The sequence below is a fragment of the Oncorhynchus nerka genome, linkage group LG24 (genome assembly GCF_034236695.1).
Source record: "Oncorhynchus nerka isolate Pitt River linkage group LG24, Oner_Uvic_2.0, whole genome shotgun sequence".
Classification (NCBI taxonomy): domain Eukaryota; kingdom Metazoa; phylum Chordata; class Actinopteri; order Salmoniformes; family Salmonidae; genus Oncorhynchus; species Oncorhynchus nerka.
In genome coordinates, this window is record NC_088419.1 from 80257435 (window position 1) to 80280479 (window position 23045).

Consider the following 23045-nt stretch of genomic DNA (forward strand, 5'->3'; position numbering starts at 1 on the left):
TGTTACTTGCAATTTCCGAGGCTGGTAGTAACTAATGAACTTATCCTCTGCACCAGAGGTAACTCTGGGTCTTCCTTTCCTGTGGCGGTCCTCATGAGAGACAGTTTCATCATAGCGCTTGATGGTTTTCAAATCAAATCAAATGTATTTCATAAAGCCCTTCTTACATCAGCTGATATCTCAAAGTGCTGTACAGAAACCCAGCCTAAAACCCCAAACAGCAAGCAATGCAGGTGTAGTAGCATGGTGAATAGGAAAAAAATCCCTAGAAAGGCCAGAACCTAGGAAGAAACCTAGAGAGAAACCAGGCTATGAGGGGTGGCCATTCCTCTTCTGGCTGTGCTGGGTGGAGATTATAACAGAACATGGCCAAGATGATCAAATGTTCATAAATGACCAGCAGGGTCAAATAATAGTAATCACAGTGGTTGTCGAGGGTGCAACAGGTCAGCACGGCCAGGTGGACTGGGAACAGCAAGGAGTCATCATGCCAGGTAGTCCTGAGGCATGGTCCTAGGGCTCAGGTCCTACGAGAGAGAAAAAGAAAGAAAGAAAGAAAGAAAGAAAGAGAGAATTAGAGAGAGCATACTTAAATTCACACAGGACACCGGATAAGACAGGAGAAATACTCCAGATTTAACAGACTAACCCTAGCCCCCCGACACATAAACTACTGCAGCATAAATACTGGAGGCTGAGACAGGAGGGGTCAGGAGACACTGTGGCCCATTCGATGATACCCCAGGACACGGCCAAACAGGAGGATATAACCCCACCGACTTTGCCAAAGCACAGCCCCTACACCACTAGAGGGATATCTTCAACCACCAACTTATCATCCTGAGACAAGGTTGAATATGGCCCACAAAGATCTCCACCACGGCACAACCCAAGGGGGGGCGCCAACCCAGACAGGAGGACCACGTCAGTGACTCAACCCACTCAAGTGACGCAACCCTCCTAGGGACAGCATGAAAGAGCACCAGTAAACCAGTGACTCAGTGACTTAGCTTTAGCCAGCATCATCTTCAGATTAGTCTTAACGTCGGTAGCCCTGCCCCCTGGTAAAACAGTGTATGGTCGCTGGGTGATTAATTTTAAGTCTAATACTGTGGGTAATGGAGTCGCCAATGACTAGGGTTTTCATTTTGTCAGAGCTAATGGTGGGAGGCTTCGGCGTCTCAGACCCCGTACTTACTGGTGGCACAGACACTGTTTCATCCTTTCCTACACTGAAATTACCCTTGCCTAACGATTGCGTCTGAAGCCTAGCTTGTAGCACAGCTATCCTCGCCGCAAGGCGATCGTTCTCCTGTATATTATGAGTACAGCGACTGGAATAAGAAGGCATCATGCTAATGTTACTACTTAGTTTCGACTGGTGGAGGTCCTGACGAACCACGTCCAGATAAAGCGTCCGGGGCGAAAAGGTTGAATGGAAGAAACAAAAAATGAGTGAGGGAAAAACAAAAAATATAAAGGGTAATTAAAAAGTAAAAACTATTACGTTGTCCGGTAGCACTTGAAGAAACTTTCAAAGTTCTTGAAATGTCCCGGATTGACTGACCTTCATGTCTTAAAGTAATGATGGACTGTTGTTTCTCTTTGCTTATTTGAGCTGTTCTTGCCATATTATGGACTTGGTTTTTTACCAAATAGGGCTACCGTGCTTCTACACCTGCATTGCTTGCTGTTTGGGGTTTTAGGCTGGGTTTCTGTACAGTACTTTGAGATATCAGCTGATGTACGAAGTGCTATATAAATACATTTGATTTGATCTTCTGTATGCCACCCCTACCTTGTCACAAACCAACTGATTGGCTCAAATTTATTAAGAAGGAAAGAAATTCCACAAATACATTTTTAACCAGGCACACTTGTTACTTTAAATGCATTCCAGTTGACTACCTGTTTGAGAGAATGTCGAGAGTTGGCAAAGCAAGGCAAAGAGGGGCTACTTTGAAGAATCTCAAATATAAAACGTTTAGAATTTTTTTTAGCACTTTTTTGGTTACTACATGATTCCATATGTGTTATTTCATAGTTTTTATGTTTTCGCTATTATTCTACAATGTAGAAATATAGAAAATAGTGAAAAAATAAAGAAAAATAAAGAAAAACCCTTGAATGAGTAGGTGTGTCCAAACATTTGACCGGTACTGTATATATATTTATTTTTTCAAAAATGTTGAGATTAGAGAGTGCATACTTAAATTCACACAGGACACCAGATAAGACAGGAGAAGTACTCTAGATATAACAAACTGACCCTAGCCACCTGACACAAACTACTGCAGCATAAATACTGGAGGCTGAGACAGGAGAGGTCAGGAGGCACTGTGTCCCCATTGTAGGAATGACCCGGTTATTGACACTTGTGTCCTCATGACCTAAACTGTAATGTAAGGGGCCAACTCAATTGCCCAGGTTTTAGAATAAACGTCGAAACACTTATTTCAAATGCTCAAGTATCCGGATGATACAGTCCATGTATATGTGAAAGGCAAGCTATCAGACACCCTGAAACTAATCCCGCCCATATTGTGTAATTGCTGAAGATTTAAACTGCGGTCATATTCATACAGTATTTCCACACTGGTTTAGTGGCTAATATTTTACACATTCCCTGTTTACGAGGGGCGAAGTGCGTCTGTCTGATACGATATCTGCTGACTTGCATCAATAAAACGTCAAATCCAAAGCAGGACGAAAGCTTCGATTTACGGAACAGACGACGGTAGGAACACACAAATGATTAAATAAGTGTGATTTTGATTAAATATGCAGAATAATTCGTTTTAGCTCGCTGCTAGGCTAGGCCTGAAGCCTGCGTTTTTGCTGCCTTGTGAAAGGGCGTGTTTATATTGTTGCTGACTGTCTGGAGGACTTTTTCTTCTGCAAATACGTACGAATGCATGCTAACTAAATGAGTAAAAGTCTACATGCATGTAGATACATATTTAACTAACTAAATGAGTAAAAGTCTACATGCATGTAGATACATATTTAGCTAACTAAATCTTTTGCCCATGCGCTATTGTTTGCCTGAAACTGCCGCAACTCTTCCATTTGAATAATGTTGCAGTCTGATCACTCCTATTTTATTTGTCCTTACAGGTGATTCACACACAGTTGGACATTGTCGAACATGGCCCAGCTTCTAGAGTCTATGTCAGGTGCCTCCACTGGACAGGTCGTGGTGACAGACCACTTAAATTTCTGGGGCGGGTGCAGAGTTAAACCCAAGGATGGAATTAACGCGGAGCCCGTCCACGAACCTGCAACTGGTTTGTAGCATACTACAAACACTAGACCGTTTACTAAATCAAATGTTATTCGTCACATGCTTCGTAAACAACCGGCGTGGACTAACAGTGAAATGCTTTTACTCGTAGGCTTTCTGATTTAATAGAGCTGTAGGCCTATATCTCAGATGCATTGAATATATTTAGATACGTTACTGTATTGTAGTAAAAAGGTATCTCGGCGCACAGTTGACCAGACATAGATCTCCTAGTTATCCAGTATCTGGAATGTAAGTGTTAAGTTTCACTGACCTTTTTATGTTGTTTAGTTTCCATTAGAATATTATTATCAAATAAAATGTATTTATATAGCCCTTCGTACATCTGCTGATATCTCAAAGTGCTGTACAGAAACCCAGCCTAAAACCCCAAACAGCAAACAATGCAGGTGTAGAAGCACAGTGGCTAGGAAAAACTCCCTAGAAAGGCCAAAACCTAGGACGAAACCTAGAGACGAACCAGGCTATGAGGGGTGGCCAGTCTTCTTCTGGCTGTGCCGGGTGGAGATTATAACCGAGCATGGCCAAGATGTTCAAATGTTCATAAATGACCAGCATGGTCAAATAATAATAATCACAGTAGTTGTCGAGGGTGCAGCAAGTCAGCACCTCAGGGGTAAATGTCAGTTGGCTTTTCATAGCTGATCATTAAGAGTATCTCTACCACTCCTGCTGTCTCTAGAGAGTTGAAAACAGCAGGTCTGGGACAGGTAGAACGTCCGGTGAACAGTTCAGGATTCCATAGCCGCAGGCAGAACAGTTGAAACTGGAGCAGCAGCACGGCCAGGTGGACTGGGGACAGCAAGGAGTCATCATGCCAGGTAGTCCTGAGGCATGGTCCTAGGGCTCAGGTTCCCTGAGAGAAAGAGAGAATTAGAGAGTGCATACTTAAATTCACACAGGACACCAGATAAGACAGGAGAAGTACTCTAGATATAACAAACTGACCCTAGCCACCTGACACAAACTACTGCAGCATAAATACTGGAGGCTGAGACAGGAGAGGTCAGGAGGCACTGTGGCCCCATCTGATTATACCCTCGGACAGGGCCAAACAGGAAGGATATAACCCCACCCACTTTGCCAAAGCACAGCCCCCACACCACTAGAGGGATATCTTCAACCACCAACTTACCATCCTGAGACAAGTCCGAGTATAGCCCACAAAGATCCCCGCCACGGCACAACCCAAGGGGGGGCGCCAACCCAGACAGGAAGATCACTTCAGTGACTCAACCCACTCAAGTGAAGCAACCCTCCTAGGGACAGCATGAAAGAGCACCAGTAAACCAGTGACTCAGCCCCTGTAATAGGGTTAGAGGCAGAGAATCCCAGTGGAGAGAGGGGAACCGGCCAGGCAAAGACAGCAAGGGTGGTTCGTTGCTCCAGAGCCTTTCCGTTCACCTTCACACTCCTGGGCCAGACTACACTCAATCATAGGACCCACTGAAGAGATGAGTCTTCAGTAAAGACTTAAAGGTTGAGACTGAGTCTGCATCTCTCACATGGGTAGGCAGACCGTTCCATAAAAATGGAGCTCTATAGGAGAAAGCCTTGCCTCGAGCTGTTTGCTTAGAAATTCTAGGGACAATTAGGAGGCCTGCGTCTTGTGACCGTAGCGTACTTGTAGGTATGTACGGCAGGACCAAATCGGAAAGATGGGTAGGAGCAAGCCCATGTAATGCTTTGTAGGTTGGCAGTAAAAACCTTGAAATTAGCCCTTGCCTTAACAGGAAGCCAGTGTAGGGAGGCTAGCACTGGAGTAATATGATCAAATATTTTGGTTCTAGTCAGGATTCTAGCAGCTGTGTTTAGCACTAACTGAAGTTTATTTAGTGCTTTATCCGGGTAGCAGGAAAGTAGAGCATTGCAGTAGTCTAACCTAGAAGTAACAAAAGCATGGATTAATTTTTCTGCATAATTTTTGGACAAAGTATTACCTCACTATTTGGGGTCAGCAAAAGTTCACTGACCAATTTGCAATATGCCCCCTCCCCCTCCAAGATTCTGTTTGCCGGTTAGATGTTTGAAGTGTTTATTTGTCTTTTTCATCTGGTGTCTGCAGGGCGTAAGCTGTGTGACATGTTTCCATGTGGGAAAGAGGAGGTGGACCAGGCCATCCAAAGTGCACATACTGCCTACCTAAAGTGGAGCAAGATGGCAGGCATGGAGAGGGCCCGAGTTATGCTGGAGGCTGCTCGCATCATCAGGGTGAGACATGTCATGTGAGCAGAATGCTGCATAATTTCATAACATTGCTGTTAGAATTAGAATATAAGCTACTGAACAGAGAAATTATATTTATCTTTAAATAATTTCAGACTTTTCATGAGTGCATTGCATTCCATACCTCTTTACAGTGTACAGCAGGGGTGTGGAGTTACATTTAATGAATCTGAGGCCCTTTTTGTCGAGTTAGCTCTGTACCAAGGAGTCTTTGTAAGTGATTGCCACTCCGACATTGCTCTATCCAATATTTATATATTTCTTAATTCCATAATTTTACTTTTAGATTCGTGTTTTTGTGAACTGAAACACAAGCATTTCTTTACACCCGCAATAACATCTGCTAAATATGTGTGTGACCAATCCAATTTTTGTTTGATTTGAGGACATAAATTGCTGATTGGAACATTCTTGCTGTTATGCATCATCCCAAATATTAGTGGTGAACTGAAGTTGCTTTAAAGGTTTCTGGGAACAGTGCCAGGAAAGTTTTGAAAATGTTACACAACATAATTGAACTTGGTTGAAAATGTGCAATCCTAGTTATTTATTAAATGCACAGGAATAGTACACTGTAAACTCCAATGTGCTGTCTACTCAAAACCTCGGAGGAAATCTGTTTCACTTTATGAGTACAGTTACTTTCAGATCTTTTGTGGTCATTACTCAAACAGTTTTGAGTTGTATAAGCTTGAAACATTTTTGTAATACCCCTACGAAGCCACGCCTCCAATATAATTTCCCTAAGAGTTCTTTGCCTTTTTGAGGAATTGTTGAGTTACCATCCATGACTGTATTTTATTGTAACTGAGATATGGTTGTTGAGTTCGTTCATATTCAGTCCTGTGGCCTTCACCATGTGAGTTCCTGGGTGAATATTATCGTTACCTGCCGACCCCGTGGTTAGAGCGTTGGGCCAGTAACCGAAAGGTTGCTGGATCAAATCCCCGAGCTGATAAGGGAAAAGTTCTGTCCCTGAACAAGACAGTTAACCCATTGTTCCCCGGTAGGCTGTCATTGTAAATAGGAATTTGTTCGTAACTGACTTGCCTAGTTAAATAAAGGTTAGTGAGAGAGCGATAATTAAACTCTTTAGGACATTACATTTCTCGTGAGGCCTTATTTTGAGGCCTAGCTTTACAGTTTAGAGGCCACTCACACCTGCAAGTGGCACAATTCCGGTATCTTTCCGAAAATTCCCAGATTTATAAAAATGCTGGGAGGAGGATTTCCAGGAATCTTCTAATCGGGATTTCTGGAAAACCTGGGAAATTTACCAGAATTTTGCAAATCATGTTATGCTGGCTTGCAAAGTCAAATGTAATTCCTATTTAAATCCAACTAGAGTTAGGATATACAACAGTTAGACTTTTTACTCAATTGCAACCTGCATTCATAATGACTGCCAGGGTTAGGAACTGTGAGGAGACTACCTAAACCATTTCAACTGGGATAACCATTCCAGTAATGGGTGTAAAAATTCTAAATAATTTGATTAGTTTAGAAAAAATTGTTATTGATTAATTAATCAATCACTCAATGTACATTGACTCCCTTGGTGGACTGCACTAGCATTGAATAGTCCCCGCGATATGTGACTTTTAAGGGAAGTCAGGAACCAATACACACAGTCAGTCAGGAAAGCAAAGGCTAGCTTTTTCAAACAGAAATGTGCATCCTGTAGCTCTAACTCCAGAAAGTTTTGGGGCATTTCTCTACGGCTGGCCATGCTTTTCTCCTGGCTACCCCAACCCCAGCCAACAGCTCCCCATCCCCCGCAGCTACTTGCCCAAGCCTCCCCAGCTTCTCATTCACCCAAATCCAGATAGCAGGTGTTCTGAAAGAGCTGCAAAACCTGGACCTGTACAAATCAGCAGGGCTAGACAATCTGGACCCTCTCTTTCTAAAATGATCCGCCGCCATTGTTGCAACCCCTATTACCAGTCTGTTCAACCTCTTTCGCATCGTCCGAGATCCCTAAAGATTTTAAATCTGCCGTGGTCATCCCCCTCTTCAAAAGTGGTGACACTCGTCCCAAACTGTTATAGACCTATATCTATGCTGCCTGCCTTTCGAAAGTCTTCGAAAGCCAAGGCAAGGAACAGATCACTGACCATTTCGAATCTCACTGTACCTTCTCCGCTGTGCAATCTGGTTTCCGAGCTGGTCACGGGTGCACCTCAGCCACGCTCAAAGTACTAAACAATATCATAACCGCCATCGATAAAAGACAGTACTGTGCAGCCGTCTTCATTGCCCTGGCCAATAGCTTCCAATACTCTACTCAGCAAACTGGATGCAGTCTCAGTCTCACAGTGCCACCCGTTTGTCACCAAAGCCCCTTATACCACCCACCACTGCGACCTGTATGCTCTATTTGGCTGGCCCTCGCTACATATTCGTCGCCAGACCCACTGGCTCCAGGTCATCTATAAGTCTATGCTAGGTATAGCTCCGCCTTATCTCAGCTCACTGGTCACGATAACAACACCCACCCGTAGCACGCGCTCCAGCAGGTATATCTCACTGGTCATCCCCAAAGCCAACACCTCTTTTGGCCGCCTTTCCTTCCAGTTCTCTGCTGCCAATGACTGGAACGAATTGCAAAAATCGCTGAAGCTGGAGACTTACATTTCCCTCACTAACTTTAAACATCAGCTATCTGAGCAGCTAACCGATCACTGCAGCTGTACATAGCCCATCTGTAAATAGCCCACCCAATCTACCTACCTCATCCCCATATTGTTTTCATTTACTTTTCTGCTCTTTTGCTCACCAGTATTTCTGCTTGCACATCATCATCTGCTATTTATCACTCCAGTGTTAATTTGCTAAACTGTAATTACTTCACTATTATTTATTGCCTTTACCACCTCACGCCATTTGCACACACTGTATATAGACTTTCTTTTTTTTCTATTGTGTTATTGACTGTACGCTTGTTTATTCCATGTGTAACTCTGTTGTTGTCACACTGCTTTGCTTTATCTTGGCCAGGTTGCAATTGTAAATGAGAACTTGTTCTCAACTGGCCTACCTGGTTAAATAAAAAAACATACAAAAACACAGATATGAAGAACAATTCCAAAAAGTCAACCTGCAGTAGAGCATGCTGGGTAAAAGTTCATTTGTTTAAAAAATGTGGTTGTGAATTCTCATTTAGTTTTGAGTCAGTACCACAAACATTTGAGGTAATAATGATTTTTCATTGACTCAGTTCAACTTACTAGAGGTTTACAGTGTGCTGTACCTCAGTGATCACATTTTAGAAAAGAAATGGGTGATCTCGGGAATCAAACCCACTACACTGACGTTACAAGCGCAATGCTCTACCAACTAAGCTACAAAGGACCACTATTCCCAATGCTGTTAACAGGAGAGAAGAGACAACATTGCCAAGTTGGAGGTGATCAACAATGGGAAGTCTATCACAGAGGCCCGGGTGGACATTGATATTTCCTGGCAGACCTTAGAGTACTACGCTGGCATTGCTGGCACACTGGCAGGTAGGAACACACTCTGTGGAAGACATCTATAAACAAAATGATTTTGACCAATTACTATCTTATGCTATTGTGGTTCTTAAACACATATACATTGTATTCTTATAGGCCTGACTATTTTCTTCTCTTTAAACAATGTATTCTTCACTTTTCTTTGTCTTTTATGCTTATGGGCATAGTGACAGGTTTTTAACTTTTACTGAATGATGCATAACACAGACAAATTTGTTGCACCCTAATAATGAATCACACAACTACAATATATCTGCAATAGCATTCATAGCAATGTTACAGTTGACCTTTCATTCACCTCAGGCCAGCACATCCAACTGCCCGGAGGATCCTTTGCTTACACCAGACGGGAGGCCCTGGGGGTATGTGTGGGCATTGGGGCCTGGAACTACCCCTTCCAGATCGCCTGTTGGAAGTCTGCTCCTGCCCTGGCCTGTGGTACGTTTGCCATGAACTCCAGCGTTCATATGCATTACCATCACCCTGTGGAATGTTGTTTTTTTTTGCTTCACATTTCAGTTATGATTAGATGACATAAAACTAATCAATACATATTTCATTATTTTGTATAATGAATGTATCTGTTCTTTTCATGGAAATTTAAATTAACTATGCATATGAAGAGGAATAGTAGATTTTGAACCGGTATCTCTGTCTTTTAGAGACCGATTGTACTGTGAGTGATACTAAGTATTTTATTTATTTATTTCCGTGTCTCTCTTTATCCCCAGGTAATGCCATGGTGTTCAAGCCTTCTCCTTTCACTGCTGTGACCGCTGTGATTCTGGCTGAGATCTACAAAGAGGCTGGGGTACCTGATGGGCTCTTCAACGTGGTGCAGGGTGGGGCGGAGACCGGCACCCTGCTCTGTAATCACCCCGGCGTGGCTAAGGTGTCCTTCACTGGCAGTGTCCCAACTGGGAAGAAGGTACAGACTGAAACAAAATACTTTATTGCGTGTTTACCAAGGTCGTAATCATTAGGCACCAAACATAAGAAAACAGACTGAAACAGGGAGGGACTACCTAAACTAGTCCAATAAGAAATGCTTGTTTCAGTTGTAAAAGATTTTGCCACTGTGTCCTCTGAGTACAATCCTAAATTCTTGTCATGGCAAGCCTTCAGTCACCTCTATGTTCATAATCTCAGTCTCACTGAAACTCACAGCCAGTAATTGACCTCTCTGGATCTATTGATAACGAGAGTAACTTGAGAAACCAAATTGCTTCTCTGCTCATCAATGGCAAGACCGCTGAACAAGAGTTTGTACTGTTAGGTGACCTAAACTGGGATATGCTTAACACCCCGACCGCCCTACAATCTAAGATGGATGCCCTCAATCTCACACAAATTATCAAGGAACCTACCAGGTACAACCCTAAATCTGTAAACATGGGCACCCTCCTATATATCATCCTGACCAGCCTGCCCTCTAAATACACCTCTGCTGTCTTCAACCAGGATCTCAGCGATCACTGCCTCATTGCCTGTGTCCGTAAAGAACAAAAACATCTTGTGGCGTACTGCATTAGCATTGAATAGCCCCTGCGATAGGCAACCTTTCAAGGAAGTTAGGAACCAATATACACAGGCAGTTAGGAAAGCAAAGGCTAGCTTTTCCAAATACAAACTCCACAAAGTTCTGGGACACTGTAAAGTCCATGGAGAATAAGAGCATCTCCTCCCAGCTGCCCACTGCACTGAGGCTAGGAAACACTGTCACCACCGATAAATCCATGATAATTGAGAATTTCAATAAGCATTTTTCTACGGCTAGCCATGCTTTCCACCTGGCTACCCCTAACCCGGTCAACAGCTCTTCACCCCCACAGCAACTTGTACAAGCCTCCCCACTTCTCCTTCACCCAAATCCAGATAGCTGATGTTCTGAAAGAGCTGCAAAATCTGGACCCCTACAAATCAGCTGGGCTAGACAATCTCTTTCTAGAATGATTAGCCAAAATTTTCGCAACACCTATTACTAGCCTGTTCAACCTCTCTTTCATATGGATTCTTATATCTCCCTCACTAACTTTAAGCATCAGCTGTCAGCAGCTTACCGATCATTGCACCTGTACACAGCCCACCCAACTACCTCATCCCCATATTATTATTATTTCCTCCTATGCACCCCAGTATCGCTACTTGCACATATATCACTCCAGTGTTCATGCTAAATTGTAATTATTTCGCCACTATGGCCTATTTAATGCCTAACCTCCATAATCTTACTGCATTTGCACACACTGTATATAGATTTTTCTATCGTGTTATCGACTGTATGTGTAACTATTTGTTGCTTTTGTCGCACTGCTATGCTTTATCTTGGCCAGGTTGCAGTTGTAAATGAGAACTTGTTCTCAACTGGCCTACCTGGTTAAATAAAGGTGAAATTAATACATTGGCTACCCAGACCATTTGCTTTGGGTTTTGTTTTCACTGCTGCTACTTACTGTTTATTATCTATGCATAGTCACTTTAGCCCTACCTACATGTACATATACCCCCTGTATATAGCCTCCTTTATTGTTATTTAATTGTGTTTCTTTAACTTTTAGATTACTTAATATTTTCTTTCTGCATTTTTGGTTAAGTGCTTGTAAGTAAGCAATTCACGGTAATGTCTACACTTATTGTATTGGGTGCATGTGACAAATAACTTTTGATTTATGACCCATATTCTTTGTCACCATCACCACGATCAATGTTAGGGACAACACTGCCATCTAGAGGTATTTATTTATCATACAATGTAATGGTCAGTAGGAGGCAGTGTAGTCCTGCAATTGTCTAAAACATCTGTCAGACAAGACTTGTTCATTAAACATTCATTTGGGAAGTACTATTCCCATGGCCATACCTTTTTTAACACTATTGATATGATTATTGGTCAGTATTAATTTATTTCAGTTCTCATTGGCTAATTGGACCTTTCCTACAATCATGTTCTCTCTTCCTTTCAGATCATGGAGATGTCTGCGAAGACTGTAAAGCAGGTGACTCTGGAGCTGGGAGGGAAATCACCCCTCATCATCTTTAAGGACTGTGAGCTGGAGAACGCAGTGAGGGGGGCGCTCATGGCTAACTTCCTGACTCAGGGAGAAGTGAGCTCTCAATGTTAACCGACTTCTTACTTTACTTTCAGTGCTGACTGACTTCTTACTTAATGTCCCAATACTGTTGTCTGTATTGATCAAATCAAATCAAATTTTATTTGTCACATACACATGGTTAGCAGATGTTAATGCGAGTGTAGCGAAATGCTTGTGCTTCTAGTTCCGACAATGCAGTGATAACCAACAAGTAATCTAACTAACAATTCCAAAACTACTGTCTTATACACAGTGTAAGGGGATAAAGAATATGTACATAAGGATATATGAATGAGTGATGGTACAGATCAGCATACAGTAGATGGTATCGAGTACAGTATATACATATGAGATGAGTATGTAGACAAAGTAAACAAAGTGGCATAGTTAAAGTGGCTAGTGATACATGTATTACATAAGGATGCAGTCGATGATGTAGAGTACAGTATATACGTATGCATATGAGATGAATAATGTAGGGTAAGTAACATTATATAAGGTAGCATTGTTTAAAGTGGCTAGTGATATATTTACATCATTTCCCATCAATTCCCATTATTAAAGTGGCTGGAGTTGGGTCAGTGTCAATGACAGTGTGTTGGCAGCAGCCACTCAATGGTGGCTGTTTAACAGTCTGATAGCCTTGAGATAGAAGCTGTTTTTCAGTCTCTCAGTCCCAGCTTTGATGCACCTGTACTGACCTCGCCTTCTGGATGATAGCGGGGTGAACAGGCAGTGGTTCGGGTGGTTGATGTCCTTGATGATCTTTATGGCCTTCCTGTAACATCGGGTGGTGTAGGTGTCCTGGAGGGCAGGTAGTTTGCCCCCGGTGATGCGTTGTGCAGACCTCACTACCCTCTGGAGAGCCTTACGGTTGAGGGCGGAGCAGTTGCCGTACCAGGCGGTGATACAGCCCGCCAGGATGCTCTCGATTGATTTACAGTGTCTTCTACTAGCGCCGGCTGTCGTCTAAACAGCCAATTACAGACACATTTTCAGCCTGCTTCTTTTTCCACTTAAATTAACTAGGCTACTTTTCAATTTGCTAGTCAAAAAAAAAAAACAGCCAAGCTGTCTCCCTCACACTAGAATGAACAATGTGCATCTTCTAGCAATCTATTGATCGTTTAGGTGCCTGTCAGTAACAAAGCGATCAATGACAGGGAAACGCTACTAGTTTGACAATCTGCTGTCTGTCCCGCCTCCTGTGGGTAGTGTGATTTGTGTGTGCTGTGGTTGGTTGTGTAAAGAAATTCTGCAGAGGTGGAGAGGATGCTTCTTTATTGTCTCTCAGTGTATTTCAGGGCTATAGAGTGCTACCATTTTACTTTCATATGCGGCTAAAAATTGATGTGCGAATTGAAAACTAATTTATAGCTACAAATCTTTTCTTTTTTTTGTCTTACTGCCATTTTGTTTAATAGCTGGTAGCTAATAACACAAGGATCATATAAATAAGAATGATTTCTTATGTCTATGCAAATAACTACTTTGCAACAGTGCATGGGGTGCTGTGCGCATTGAGTGAAGTGCTGAAAGATACCTTTGTAGAAGCGCACAAGCATAGAAGTTGGTCGAATTTACCCAAAAGTCTACTAAAGTGACTTTATCCTTGTGTTTCTTGGATATTTACATAGTTTTGTTCACACACTAGGTTGTTGTTCAATGTTAGTTTGAGTTTTCTAAACTGCTACTAGCAAGGTGATGTCAGAGAATCTCAGCCGTTACCACTGCTCACCCAAAATCGGTAATTTACCACATGTTTTTCCAATCTGGAAGGTAAATTTGATCAATAATTCAATCATTTTGCTGTGTATTTCGGCTGGAATAGAGGCATTAGAATGTACCAGAGGCAACCAAAATATAGGTTGTTTTGTGAAATATTTTGGGGACTTGTGGGAAACACTGAATGTAGCACAGGGATAAGCAACTTTGATGGGTGCGGGTGCCATTTAAAAAAAATCTGAATTCATCAAGAGGGGCCCAGTGGCTCGCACGTCTGCTAGCCCTCATCCATACCCACATATGCAGTGGAGAGACATTTTTTTATAGTTTCATAGTCATTTCTTGCAATTCTATACATTTTGCTATGGGGCTGAGAGAATAATTTGCAGTTTTACAGCTAATGTCCTGCAAATTCTACACATTTTGTCATAGGGTGGAGAGAAATGTTTGCGGTTTTCTAATATGATATTTGAGTGAGTGACTAACAATCAATGGGAGCCACTCGGTCGATAATTCAACATAATTACTACGAGTTTAGATTGGTAAGTTAGCTAACTTCCCAATCTTTCCATAATTTTAGCTGACATGGGCTAATTGACTGTCAGTAGTTAGGTTTCCATCCAATTGGTGAATCTTTATGCAGATTTTAGAATATTTGCATGAAGAAAATATGCACATTTTTCATGAATCGGATAAAGTTCAATGTGTTTCAATTGCATTTTCTACTCTACAGATTTAGTTTTGTCAAACTGTTGCGTTAAATAGCAAATGTGCCTACTTTGGTCTTGGCACATGCGCTCTAGCCAACAGCTTGCAGATACAGTGTGGGTAGACTGCAGGTAGGGTGGTCTACATGATGACATTAGGGTGGTCTACATGATGACATTAGGGTGGATAAGAGCAAGAGTATTTGTTAAACCGCAGTCAAGCATCAATCATGTCACCAGAATAATACCCTCAATATTTATTGGAAAGGACCAAGGTCACTGTGGATTTTCACAACTCTGAAGTTCATAACTGGGATCTTCCGAGTGGCACAGCGGTCTAAGGCACTGCATCTCAGTGCTAGAGGCGTCACTACAGACCCTGGTTCGATTCCAGGCTGTATCACACCCGACTGTGATTGGTCGTCTTGTAGGGCGACGCGCAATTGGCCCAGTGTCGTTAGGGTTTGGCCGGGGTAGGCCGTTATTGTAAATAAGTATTTGTTCTTAACTGACTTGCCTAGTAAATAAAGGTTACATTAAATATATATATTTCTATTTATTTTTTTACCTTTTATTAAATAATAAAATTAATGTAACTTCTCATCTGTAGCCTAATAAACTGCATTGTTTCCCAAGTCCTAGTGGGAGGACCGGACCACACACCATATCTTTGCGTGACTCCAAGTTCACTTCGATATAATACTTATTATATCAATATTTGCACATATAAAGGTGTTTCCACCACCACCATTTCTCACATAATTAATTTTAATTTTTGACTTTACTTGCGTTAACTTTGGATGGAATCGTGGTTAGTGACTGACATAATGAGAAACCAATGCACAACCACATCTAAATTGCACAAGGAGTATTCTAACTAACTCTCAACTTAAGTTGAGACCCCGACTGAGTTCCAAATTTTTTTAAATTGATGCCACGGGCTGCCAGTTGCCCATCCATGATGTAGTATGTACAGGAGTACTGTATTACCTTCTCCATGCATGGATATTGGACACGAATGCTGTAAGAATGCTGTTTATTGACTATAGCTCAGCATTCAACACCATAGTACCCTCCAAGCTCATCATTAAGATCGGGGCCCTGGGTCTGAACCCCGCCCTGTGCAACTGGGTCCTGGAATTCCTGACAGGCTGTCCCCAGGTGGTGAAGGTAGGAAACAACACCTCTACTTCGCTGATCCTCAACACAGGCCCCACAAGGATGCGTGCTCAGGCCCCTCCTGTACTCTCTGTTCACCCATGACTGCGTGGCCACACACACACCTCCAACTCAATCATAAAGTTTGCAGACAACACAACAGTAGTAGGCCTGATTACCAACAATGACGAGACAGCCTACATGGAGAAGGTGAGGGCCCTGGGAGTGTGGTGCCAGGAAGATAACCTGCTCAATGTCAACAAAACAAAGGAGCTGATCATGGACTTAAGAAAACAGCAGAGGGAGCACGCCCCTAATCCACATCGACGGGACAGCGGTGGAGCAGGTAGACAGCTTCAAGTTCCTCGGTGTACACATCACTGACGATATGAAATGGTCCACCTACACAGACCGTGTGGTGAAGAAGGCACAACGGTGCCTCTTCAAACTCAGGAGGCTGAAGACATTTGGCTTGGCACCCTAAAACCCTCACACACTCTTACACATGCACAATTGAGAGCATCCTGTCGGGCTGTATCATCGCCTGGTACGGCAACTGCACCGCCTGCAACTGCAGGGCTCTCCAGAGGGTGGTGCGGTCTGTCCAACGCATCACCAGGGGCAAACTACCTGCCCTCCAGGACACCCACAGCACCCGATGTCACAGGAAGGCCAAAAAGATCATCAAGGACAACAACCACCCGAGCCACTGCCTGTTCACCCTTCTACCATCCAGAAGGCAAGGTCAGTACAGGTGCATCAAAGCTGGGACCGAGAGACTGAAAAACAGCTTTGATCTCGAGGCCATCAGGCTGTTAAATAGCCATCACTAGGTGGCTTCCACCCAGTTACGTAACCCTGCACCTTAGAGGCTGCTGCCCTATATACATAGACATGAAATCACTGGTTACTTTATGAAAGTGACTAGTGTTCCATTATTGTTTACATTTTTGCTTTACACTCATATGTATATTCTGTAATCTATTCTACTGTATTTTAGTCTATGCCATTTCGACATTGTTCATCCTAATATTTATATATTCCTTAATTCCATCTCTAACTTTTGGGTTTGTGTGAATTGTTAGATATTACTGCACTGTCTGAGCTGGAATCAAGCATTTCGCTACACCTGCAATACACATGTTTAGCTGATGTTATGTGACCAATAAAATTTGATTTGATAATTTTTCTGACCTTGATTTAAGCATATGTGAAGCTTGGCTTTCCTTACCCTTTGAACTTGTGATACATGTATCTTCTTCCACTCTTGGTTTCTATTGAGTTGAACTCTATTGACTTACTATCATGTTGACATGCAACCTTCTTCACCAACCGCCTACCTCTGGTCTCCCCTGTTTAGGTGTGCTGTAACGGGACGCGGGTGTACGTGCAGAGGGAGATCATGCCTGTGTTCCTGGAGGAGGTGGTTAAGAGGACCAAGGCCATCCGAATAGGGGACCCTCTCCTGGAGAACACCCGCATGGGAGCCCTGATCACTAGGCAACACCTGGACAAGGTGCTGGGCTTTGTCAGCCAGGCCAAGAAAGAGGTATCAGTAAATGAATGTGCAACCTGGATTGTGTTCAGTAGGGTACTGTGGCAGACCAGGGGGTTTGGTCAAGGCGTGTACCCAGATCAGACACTGCCAGTGAAGGATTAGCTCATTTTCAAGGGTGTTTATTTAAATAATAGATCAAAAAGGATAGGTTTCGCCCATGAGACCCTCTCCGGGATACCGTCTTCGGGGTTCCGGGTCTGACTGTATCCTGTCGGGCACAAAACTGAACTCCCCCCCCCCCCCCCCCCCCCCCAGGACAGTGGGTACCTTAAAATAATGTCTACCCCATCCTTCAGTCTACTGTTTGTCTGAATTTTGTACCTAACCCAAATCATCATGTTGTGATCTGCAATGTAATTTTTTTGTCAGCCTTTGTCTAATACAAATCTGTTTTCCTTTAGGGGGCAACGGTTCTCTGTGGAGGGGAAGCCTTTACCCCGATTGAACCCAAACTGAAGGGAGGTTACTACATGTCTCCCTGTGTCCTGGGTGGGTCTTGTTTAATCATAATTACACCAATTGTCATGCTCCATAACACTGTTGAATGGTATACCGGTACTGCAGTAATGTCATGGTACCAAAACATCACGATACTTATGATGCCAATATTTTAGAATACTGTAGTACCGTTTCATATGATACTACTGACTTTCAGCCCTACTGATCTAAAGAAACTGCTGGCGTCCTTACAAAAAAGGTTTGGTGTTCTAAAAGTGCAGTAACTGCAGTTGACTGTTATTTTGGATGCACCGATTGCAGAATAATGGCAGTGTACTGCAGGATAATGGCAGTGTACTGCAGGATAATGGCAGTGTACTGCAGGATAACGGCAGTGTACTGCAGGATAACGGCAGTGTACTGCAGGATAACGGCAGTGTACTGCAGGATAACGGCAGTGTACTGCAGGATAACGGCAGTGTACTGCAGGATAACGGCAGTGTACTGCAGGATAACGGCAGTGTACTGCGGGATAACTGCAGTAAAAAAAAAAAAAAAATTTGAATGCAGTATTTTCAGCATACTGTAGTAATACTGCAGTCTTTTTCGTAAGGACGCCTGTTGCAAAATGTTTATAAAGTCAGTTGAATTTAAGCAACAGCCATTAGTCTTTTGTATGCGCAGGTCCAATAATATCCAGCTGTAATCAGCCAACCAACTCATTACCAGCCCTCACTCATCTGCTTCTCTCCGTACGTTCTTCACACTTGTCTATTTCTCTGGCCTTTAAAAAATATATATATAATTTAACCGTGATGGCGAGCGGGGATACAGACCCAGACCCTGATGAGTCTTCTGTTAGATTTGTACATTTGTTACATTGGAGCACTGTGCAAAGCAGCAGTGTTGATGCATTGTATAATTTCCTCCCCAGTTATAACGGAGAGCACAGGCCAGTCTGCGTAGACTTTGCAAGTTCCCTGTCATGCAGCCGCTGATTGTCCGGGAGGGAAATTGAGCACCGTTTCATAACAGGCATGCTTGCAGCTTTTGTCTCCAGTCTAAACTGTTAAAGAATATGACCCCTATTACCGGAGATTCCTTTTCTTTCTATCCGGATTCGTGCCCATTTTTTATATGATTTCACAAACCATTTAGCGAGCCATTTTAAACTAATCCTGGGTCTCTAATTTATTGGTTTGATAACTAACAACGTTCAGTCATGATACCTAGCTAGCTAACAGCCTGGTAACTTGACAGTAGGTTTAGGCAAATTTGATTTGCACAGGAAGAAAGGAAAAGGGTCTGCTACTCATGAGATGTTCTTCAAAAGGTAGGATTCATATAGGCCTAATGTAAGCCTAAACTATGTCAAAATCTATGTATTTCTGGTGCTCCTTAATCTGTTTGGTGCCTAACGTTTTAAAAGGTGTGTGTTTTAACTGAATAGTAAAGGTTTCATGCAGCGTTTTCCCCATACGGACACAATAACATGCAGATCATTATGCAGTGTTTTGTCCTCATACTGATACAATAAGATGCAGATCATTATGCAGTGTTTGTCCTCATACTGACACAATAACATGCAGATCATTATGCAGTGTTTTGTCCTCATACTGATACAATAAGATGCAGATCATTTATGCAGTGTTTTGTCCTCATACTGACACCATAACATGTAGATCATTATGCAGTGTTTTGTCCTCATACTGATACAATAAGATGCAGATCATTATGCAGTGTTTGTCCTCATACTGACACAATAACATGCAGATCATTATGCAGTGTTTTGTCCTCATACTTTAAGATACAGATCATTATGCAGTGTTTTGTCCTCATACTGACACAATAACATGCAGATCATTATGCAGTGTTTTGTCCTCATACTGACACCATAACATGTAGATCATTATGCAGTGTTTTGTCCTCATACTGATACAAGAAGATGCAGATCATTATGCAGTGTTTTGTCCTCATACTGACACCATAACATGCAGATCATTATGCAGTGTTTTGTCCTCATACTGACACCATAACATGCAGATCATTATGCAGTGTTTTGTCCTCATACTGACACCATAACATGCAGATCATTATGCAGTGTTTTGTCCTCATACTGATACAATAAGATGCAGATCATTATGCAGTGTTTTGTCCTCATACTGACACCATAACATGTAGATCATTATGCAGTGTTTTGTCCTCATACTGATACAATAAGATGCAGATCATTATGCAGTGTTTTGTCCTCATACTGACACTAACATGACATTATGCAGTGTTTTGTCCTCATACTGATACAATAAGATGCAGATCATTATGCAGTGTTTGTCCTCATACTGACACAATAACATGCAGATCATTATGCAGTGTTTTGTCCTCATACTGATACAATAAGATACAGATCATTATGCAGTGTTTTGTCCTCATACTGACACAATAACATGCAGATCATTATGCAGTGTTTTGTCCTCATACTGACACCATAACATGTAGATCATTATGCAGTGTTTTGTCCTCATACTGATACAAGAAGATGCAGATCATTATGCAGTGTTTTGTCCTCATACTGACACCATAACATGCAGATCATTATGCAGTGTTTTGTCCTCATACTGACACCATAACATGCAGATCATTATGCAGTGTTTTGTCCTCATACTGACACAATAACATGCAGATCATTATGCAGTGTTTTCCCCTGACTGATACAATAACATGCAGATCATTATGCAGTGTTTTCCCCTGACTGATACAATAACATGCAGATCATTATGGAGTGTTTTGTCCTCATACTGATACAATAAGATGCAGATCATTATGCAGTGTTTTCCACATACGGACACAATAACATGCAGATCATTATGCAGTGTTTTCCCGTGACTGATACAATAACATGCAGATCATTATGCAGTGTTTTCTCCTGACTGATACAATAACATGCAGATCATTATGCAGTGTTTTCCCCTGACTGATACAATAACATGCAGATCATTATGCAGTGTTTTCTCCTGACTGACACAATAACATGCAGATCATTATGCAGTGTTTTCTCCTGACTGACAGGATGCACCGCGCTCCAGTCAAATTGGGCATGCTCTGCACCCCTGTGCTCACATACACATACTATTTGAAATGATTTTTTTTTTTTAAATGATTTTTCTCCCCAATTTTGTGACATCCAATTGGTAGTTAGTCTTGTCCCATCGCTGCAACTCCCGTAGAGACTCAGGAGAGGTGAAGGTCGAGAGCCATGCGTCCTCCGAAACACGAACCTGCCAATCTGTACGGCGTCTTGACACACTTAACCCGGAGGCCAGCCACACCAATGTCTTGGAGGAAATACCATACAACTGTTGCCCGAAGTCAGCGTCCATGCACCCATCCCGCCACAAGGAGTCGCTAGAGCGTGATGGGTCAAGGACATCCCGGCCAGCCAAACCCTCCCCTAACCCAGACAGCGCTGGGCCAATTGTGCGCCGCCTCATGGGTCTCCCAGTTGCGACCGGGAGCAAACCCGGGTCTGTAGTGATGCATATAGCACTGCGATGCAGTGCCTTAGACCGCTGCGCCATTCTGGAGGCCATGAGTGCTTCTTAAAATCATGTTTATTCAAATAATTTTCATTCAAATCATATGGTTTGGTTTCAATACTTCAAAAGTTAGGTCAAGGCAGTCACAAAAATAGATAGGTGTTGGTTAAATTGTGATTTTTTTTTTTTATGAATGGGGTGAATTTGGAGCGGTTTTTCGTGGAGCAGTTGGAAAGGACGTGGAGAGCAAGGAGCTCTGGTAGTGACTGTCCAGTCTATATTTGGAGCTATGACTGTAACTCCACATTTTGTATCTAACTTTATATGTAACTCCACATCCATGTATTCCAACACAGACAACTGCACAGACGACATGACGTGTGTGAAGGAGGAGATCTTTGGGCCTGTAATGTCAGTGATGCCCTTTGACACAGAAGAGGAAGTGCTGAAGAGGGCCAACAACACTACATTTGGCCTGGCCTCTGGAGTCTTTACCAGGTACAGTACCAGACCCATACACATATAACCTTCTACAATAATCTTTCCTCGATTCCTTGCATCCTCTCTCCTTGGCTCCTCAAAATGTATTGGATAAGGTCTGATGGGAGGGGTATTGGACTTTTTCCTCCAAATAGGTTGAGGAGGTGAGGAAATAAGATTCAAGGAATAGCGGGAATTGAGATGGAGACTTCGAATCACTAACTTGTCTCGTACACTGAGTCTCTTCCTGTTCTCGTTTCCCTTTAGGGATATATCCCGGGCCCACCGGGTGGCTGAGAACCTGCAGGCTGGAACCTGCTTCATCAACAACTACAACATCAGCCCTGTGGAAGTACCCTTCGGAGGGTACAAGCAGTCTGGTATGATGATGATAATAATAATCCATTCAATGTAATTAATGTTTGTCAGGACCCTACTTACGAACCCATAGGAAAAGAGAGACACTATTGTCACATATTATTGGTTCGAATATGTCAGCAGATCTGATGTTGTAACAATGCCATAACGGTAATATGAAATGAAGGAATAATAATCAGATTTTGTTAACATTACAGCACTTTTGCAACAAAGGAATAACAACACAAATAGAAAGCAAGAGAGCAGATGGGGATAACAGGACATTACATATTCCTCATTAGATGGATGTGTTCTATGTGGTGCTCATTGTTCTCTTCTCTTTCTCCGCAGGTTTTGGCAGGGAGAATGGCCAGGTGACCATCGAGTACTACTCCCAGCTGAAGACTGTGGTTGTGGAGATGGGAGACGTGGACGATTACTTTAATTGTTAACTTACCAATTAAGTGCCAAGGAAAACCAAGACCTATACGCTACTGTCCTTGAGACGTTTGGTGTATTTGTGCATCTGAGGAAAGTAACATTGCTATTGATAGTTTATAACAGCAAGTAACTAACATGGCTGGTCTGTCTGTACAATGTGTAAGTATGAGGATGTCACCAAGTGCTAAAAAGCCTAGTCTTCCCTCACTTGATCAATACATGTAATACTTTCCATTTCAGCTGTGATCCTAGCCAAAGTCAATATGAAGAAGCGTTCAAACGTTTCCCCGTCACTTTCTAGCAGATGTATCTCTCACATTTTGAATAAAAGTTTGTAATACTCAGTTTTCCTATTCCCCACAACATTGTATTCCATTTCAGATGTTTGATAGTTAAGAATATAAAATTAATTTAAAAACCTCACAACGAATTATAATTCACATATAAGTGATGGTACTTAACAGGCCTGAGTGGGACCAATATTAAATCCACTACCCTATTCAGAAGTCTA

The 23045-nt window shown here is 42.4% G+C and overlaps 1 protein-coding gene across 1 annotated transcript; it reads left to right on the forward strand.

Annotated features, from left to right (window-relative positions):
- The first annotated feature begins 2572 nt into the window (after nucleotides 1–2572).
- Nucleotides 2573–22878, forward strand: aldh9a1a.1 (aldehyde dehydrogenase 9 family, member A1a, tandem duplicate 1). Its single transcript, XM_029633184.2, has 12 exons — nucleotides 2573–2737; nucleotides 3118–3287; nucleotides 5370–5515; nucleotides 8907–9036; nucleotides 9349–9483; nucleotides 9777–9973; nucleotides 12009–12149; nucleotides 17088–17276; nucleotides 17687–17774; nucleotides 21613–21754; nucleotides 22004–22116; nucleotides 22445–22878. Exons 2-12 carry the CDS (start codon nucleotides 3149–3151, stop codon nucleotides 22543–22545), a joined length of 1521 nt encoding a protein of 506 aa, XP_029489044.2. The 5' UTR covers nucleotides 2573–2737; nucleotides 3118–3148; the 3' UTR covers nucleotides 22546–22878.
- Nucleotides 22879–23045: the final 167 nt, after the last annotated feature.

What these genes read in the sequence shown, in the direction of transcription:
- aldh9a1a.1 (XM_029633184.2), top strand. Translation starts at nt 3,149, where the DNA reads ATGGCCCAGCTTCTAGAGTCTATGTCAGGTGCCTCCACTGGACAGGTC. An exon ending in CATGTCTCCCTGTGTCCTGG is followed by an intron (nt 17,775 to 21,612) that starts GTGGGTCTTGTT and finishes ATTCCAACACAG; the next exon opens with ACAACTGCACAGACGACATG. An exon ending in GCCTCTGGAGTCTTTACCAG is followed by an intron (nt 21,755 to 22,003) that starts GTACAGTACCAG and finishes GTTTCCCTTTAG; the next exon opens with GGATATATCCCGGGCCCACC.